Source organism: Mesoplodon bidens (assembly GCF_964165515.1).
Source record: "Mesoplodon bidens genome assembly, chromosome: 4".
NCBI classification, from domain to species: domain Eukaryota; kingdom Metazoa; phylum Chordata; class Mammalia; order Artiodactyla; family Ziphiidae; genus Mesoplodon; species Mesoplodon bidens.
The window spans coordinates 118,978,590-118,984,589 of record NC_138160.1 but is presented as its reverse complement, the minus strand read 5'-3'; the positions used below and the strand labels follow the sequence as shown (position 1 = coordinate 118,984,589).

The following is a 6,000-nucleotide window of genomic DNA, read 5'->3' as shown; positions in this document are numbered from 1 at the left end:
AAAGAGGCTATTCCTGGGTAGGAAGGAAGGAAAGATGTGTTCATAATTCAGAAGATCTAGGAACTGAAGAAAGTTCTTCTATTAAAACCTAGCCACTGGGCTTCCCTGGTGGCGCAGTGGTTGAGAGTCCGCCTGCCGATGCAGGGGACACGGGTTCGTGCCCCGGTCCGGGAAGATCCCACGTGCCGTGGAGCGGCTGGGCCTGTGAGCCATGGCCGCTGAGCCTGTGCGTCCGGAGCCTGTGCTCCGCAAGGGGAGAGGCCGCAACAGTGAGAGGCCCGCGTACTGAAAAAAAAAAAAAAAAAAAAACAAAAAAACAAAAAACCTAGCCACTGGGTGTTAATTGGTATGGTACAGCAGACTAAGACAAAAGCCACAGTTTCACTCTAATTGCAGACAAGGGGCGGTTTACAGGCATTCCAACTGTAGTTTAGAAATAACTCTTTTCCCCTGACAACCTACCTAGGGCTCCAAATTACTTGTTGAGGCAAAGAGGAATGACTAGAAAAGTGGAATACTGTAGCCGTTGGAAGTAGAAAAGGAATGCCTCAATTGCTAGGTCAGTGCAGAGAACTCTCTCTGCCCCTCTCTCTGACCATCACACCCTTCTCTCTATAGACCTCCCCGCTGCTCCCCACCCCAAGAGTCCTCTTGCCAAATCTTTATATTACCCAAAGTGTAGAAACTAGCAGGACAACGCTACCTTTGACCACTGGCCAGTAACAGAGCATGCAAGTATCCAAAATCATGTAGCTTTACCAAAAGAGACTGTTCCAACTATAACTTGATCAAGCACTCCATGTTGTTAAGAAGCAAAGCAGGGGCTTCCCTGGTGGCTCAGTGGTTAAGAATCTGCCTGCCAATGCAATGGACAAGAGTTCGAGCCCTGGTCTGGGAAGATCCCACATGCCTAAGCGGGTGTGCCACAACTACTGAGCGTGCACTCTAGAGCCCGAAAGCCACAACTACAGAAGCCCGCATGCGCCTAGAGCCCGTGCTCCGCAACAAGAGAAGCTACTGTAATGAGAAGCCTGTGCACCTCAACGAAGAGTAGCCCCTGCTTGCCACAACTAGAGAAAGCCCGCACGCAGCAATGAAGACCCAACACAGCCAAGAATAAATAAATAAAATAAATTAATTTTTTAAGAAAAGCAAAGCAATTAACATATACACACTACTATATATAAAATAGATAACCAACAAGGACCTACTGTATAGCACAGGGAACTATACTCAATATTTTGTAATAACCTGTAAGGGAAAAGAATCTATCTTATCTATCTATCTATATACACACACACACACACACATATATACATATATATATATGTAACTGAATCACTCTGCTGTACACCTGAAACTAACACAACACTGTAAGCCAACTATACTTAAATTAAAAACAAAAAAGCAGCAACGGGAACCCATACATTGACATTCCTTTGTGACCACTGCCTCACCAAGATAATCAAATCTACTGCAAACAAGCTTTCACATGTGATAAAACTACAGACACTTCTGTAAAAAGCAATGTGATCCCAGATGAGACCCATCCTGAGTTACACTTTTTTTGTGAATGGGGAAGGTGGTCTCCCCCTCACTGAACCTTCATTCTGGCCAAGGCATAATATGTAAGCAGACTGGACCAAATATGTTCCAAACTCAAATGAGCAAGACCAAACCGCATTCAAAAGCCAAATGTTTCATGAACACCAGGATGATTTTTACTTCAGCACTTTACTTAAAAGTACTCTTGTGAAAATATCTACATTATGACCTAATAAATGGTAATAAGCTGGTTGCTGTCTAAGATGACAAAGAATGGGGCTTTCAGGATCTGTGCAACTAACCCATGGTCAACAGTCAAAAACTGAATTCCCACTTACCCATGATACTGAGAATGAGGGTAATTTTAGGTTAGAGCTCAATTCTAACTCCTTTACCCACAACTATTAATAGTCAAACTTCTTTGCAAGGTCAAGGATGCTAGAAATGCTAATAAGTAGCCAGCAGCTAAAATGAAGCACTTCAAAGGTTTCCGGTATCACACCTTAGTTCTGAGATGGAATAGTGACATTGAGAGATAAGACAAGTTAAACAAGTTTAAAACCAAAAGCAGTGGACATTTATTCCTCAATTTTTGTGCAAGAGTGTAAAGATGCATTTGAAAGAACCTGACGGCTAGAGAGCATCAGCCATTGCTTTCAGGCTGGCCTGGTTTACAATTAGATTAGGAGAAGTAGGGGGGAAAAAGTAACTTGCCTAGTTCACAGGAACGATGTTTCTGGCAAACACAGCTGTTTACAAGTTTCAAACTACATTTTACTAGCGTCAAGGGAAGACCAAAAAGCCACATACAGTACAATTTAAAATGGGATGAACATCCTGCAATGTTAGTGCAAAGTAATTATGTAGACTCTCCAATACAAGATTGTGGTCATGTTTCCCAGGTTTGGTCAATGTTGTTTTTACAATCACAATCACAGAAGCTTAACTTACCAAATAGCAATGCCTTTGTTTTATGGCCTATGTACCAAAGGAATGTCACAAGGTTTCGGTGAAATGCAGCTTAGTTTCAATAATAAAGCAAATTTCTTATTTAGTTTAACAGTCATGTTCCTGGAATACTGCACATATAAATTTCATGAAAATTCTTTTAAGCTTATGCATTTATCTTGTTCAGTAAAATTACTTTCAAGATATCCTTTTTACTATGTAAACTGAATTGTTTCATGATTTTGAAATGCAAACAGTATAAATGAAAACATTTCAGGGGTGGGAAAAAATCCACCACTAATCTCAGCTAGACAAAATTCTTAAAATCAAAAAGCCTATTCACACAAAATTGTATGTAATGACTGTAGTAATCAGTTTATTACACAGATTAATCATTCTTGAACGTACAGGCTCCAGAGGAGCAATTGGGTCTTTAAATATACACAAGTATTTCCATCGAATGAATTTTCACCATCCAGATAGACCTAAGCAGTTAAAAACATAAGAAAAATAAGAGCTATTAGCTATGTATTAACTGAGAAACCACATACAAACCAAAGAATATGGAAGAGAGAAAGAGGGGCTGAAGGATGAAGGTTGAAGGGTGGGGAGATGTAAAAGAGTTGGAAACAAAGCCCATCACACTTTACTTACTAATAGCTCCAATCCATTTAAATGTTGACCAGTTAAACTTAGACCTTAAAATACAGGATGTAGGTAGAGTTTAATCTGATTGGTCATAACTTTCACCTAAGACGTTAAGTCCTTCGGAATAAAATGAATACAGAAACAGCTTCATGTTCTTCGCCTTGCTTTTCATAACTGTTTGTTTTGAGTTTAATGGAATTTCACTTAAAAAACAATCTCCTACAGGTCAGTGGAGCTTTTCTTCCCCATCCAAGCACACACCATACCCACCCCTCACTCTGCCGTTATCCAAATTTAAGTCAATAAGGAAAGCTTTTAGTCTCACACCTAGGTTATGCCTGGAGAACTGGCTTGTCACACACACACTTCTCTGCTAGGAGGCAATGTTGGTACAGAAGTACAGTATTTCTAGTTTGTTGTTCCAAGTATGTACAACACGCAGCACTGCTGTATCAGGTAAACATGTGCACAGGGGAAGATGAGGCGTGGGCTCATAGAAAGCAGTCAAATGGAAATCAAAAGGACTCTCTCTTTCAGAGTTCCCCTATCTTTATTTGTAGAGGTTATCCAATAATTTCTTTAATTACATCGCATACTTCTGAGTCCATTCCCGAGCTATTCTGTTGTACCTGTACACACAAAGAGAAGCTTAGCTTAACATAGGTGAGGAGTCAGTTAGAAAGCAACAGAGTTCATTCATTATCCCATGAAGTAACTTGAAGGGAATAACTTATAGTATATTCAAGCTAAGCCATCTTCCTACTCCAAATTTCTAATAAGCATTTATTCAATGATAGTGGGAAATATCCTATAAATGCTACTAATACAGGATTCTAATTAAATTTTAGCACTTGCTGGCATACCCTCAGTCTATACTTGATCGATGTATTTCTAACAGACAATCTTCAACCCTTGTTTGACTTATTTGGAGTTCCTGGAACAATATAATTCTATATTATATAGTTCTTGAAATCATATAATAATGATTAAATTGACATAGTACTTCCCCCTGCATCAATAAAACAACCAGTTCTGGCAGGACTTATTTTAACAATTTGGTTGCTAAAATGAATGGGTTTATTGCTCCAGAAGAACATTCTAGTAGTAAAATAAGCAGGGCAAAAGGATCTTTAATTCTTTGATTAAAAAAGTTCTGCTGACCATTACCGCCACAATGACTTGGGAAAAATGCCCATAATTCTAAACACTGGACAAAATGGTTCACTAATCAAAAAATGTATTTCTGGGCTTCCCTGGTGGTGCAGTGGTTGAGAGTCCGCCTGCTGATGCAGGGGACACGGATTCGTGCCTCGGTCCGGGAAGATCCCACATGCCGCGGAGCGACTGGGCCCGTGAGCCATGGCCGCTGAGCCTGCGCGTCCGGAGCCTGTGCTCCGCAACGGGAGAGGCCACAACAGTGAGAGGCCCGCGTACCGCAAAAAAAAAAAAAAAAAAGCATTTCTAAGTAAATTCACAAATAGAAAAAAGCATGATCTAATTTTATTCTGAATGCAGCCAAGAATACAGTTATAGATACTATTCAGACCTAAATACAGAAAAAAACTAAACTAAGAACCAATTGCTGTTAGAATTCCCCATTCTCAATGTAGCTCCATTTTAAAATATCCTATTTATATGCCTCTCTAACCAATAATTCAATTAATTGTTTAATCTTTTATATTTTAACTTTAGAAAATTATCCACTACCTCCCATCTATTTCCTTCACAACCTTATTGAATAATACACAAAACAAACAAACAAAAAAAAGATTTCTTCAACACTTTCAGTTATTATCTCTTGTGATATCCTGACCACTCTTCAATAATTCACAATACAATTCTAAAATATGTAAATTCTACAAGTTTTGTTTTAAAGGAAACTTGGGGCTTTCATGTCTTGTAACATTTATTCACTTTCTTTTTTACACTATTCCAAATGGTAGAAAATCAATTCTCTTTCCCATTAATTTATAAATACCTACCTAAGACAAATGGGCTCTTGATGCAAAATCTTTACACGTCAAAAGCCAAGCAGAAGACCTAAAGCTGTTGGAAAATATACTATAGAAAAGTTTTTCTAGGCAGTAGGAGTCATGAAACAATCAGATATAAAATCATTTATTTATAATGATAGTCGATGCAAATACTCCTCTTTCCTGTCCCCAGATGAGTATATTAGGACTTCATTTTAAGTATCTGACCCATACTCAGCCCCTAGACAAAAATATCTCCACCCTACCACAGAACTCTGCTGTCTGGAGACCATACTTACTTTTCTCTATCTGTTTTGTAGATCCGAGCAATCTCAGGCACTAAGGGATCATCTGGATTGGGATCACACAACAGAGAACAGATGGACAAAAGTACTAGAATGAAAAAAACATACAAATTAGTAGAGGAACAAAAGCAAAAAGGTTGAAAGAAACATGAGATGCCAACACAAGAGAAAATTCTAAGACCCTATTTATATTGTAGTGCCTAACAGCTTTGTAAGCTCTACCTAAGTTTACAGTAACAGCAATCAACAAAGATTCTAACAAGATTTCTCTATGCTTGAACCCCTGAGGAAGCTGGCCCAGGCTGGTGAAGTGTCTTGCCTCATGTCCCTGGTTAGTGAGTAAAATTAGAGTGGAATTAGAATCCAGGTCTTCCAAATCCTAGACCAATAACACTTTTCCCAGCTTATGAAGTTCGATTTTTAGAAGCCCATGTTCAGGGATAAATGGCTTTCAAAATTCCAAAGACAACCACACTACTGACTGCTCTTAGTAAGAAATGACAACTATGAAATCCAACAATTACTGCTTTCTCCATGGCAGGTACTATATATTCAAATGCAATGGATCTGTTTCATTTTTA

General features: G+C 38.9%; 1 protein-coding gene across 6 annotated transcripts in view; it reads right to left on the bottom strand.

The window, feature by feature from the left end:
- Positions 1–2,099: 2,099 nt before the first annotated feature.
- UBE2D2 (ubiquitin conjugating enzyme E2 D2) overlaps positions 2,100–6,000 on the bottom strand; it is a 60,698-nt gene continuing 56,797 nt past the window's right edge. For 4 of the 6 annotated variants that reach the window (XM_081230493.1, XM_081230490.1, XM_081230489.1 and 1 more), the window contains 3 exons: positions 5,414–5,507; positions 5,124–5,202; positions 2,100–3,770 (listed from right to left, as the gene is read on the bottom strand). In XM_081230493.1, coding sequence (XP_081086619.1) covers positions 5,124–5,202; positions 5,414–5,507 — 173 coding nt within the window. In that variant the 3' untranslated portion in view covers positions 2,100–3,770. The remainder of the gene's footprint in view (positions 3,771–5,123; positions 5,203–5,413; positions 5,508–6,000) is intronic. The other 2 variants (XM_081230491.1, XM_081230492.1) reach the window with 2 other exon arrangements.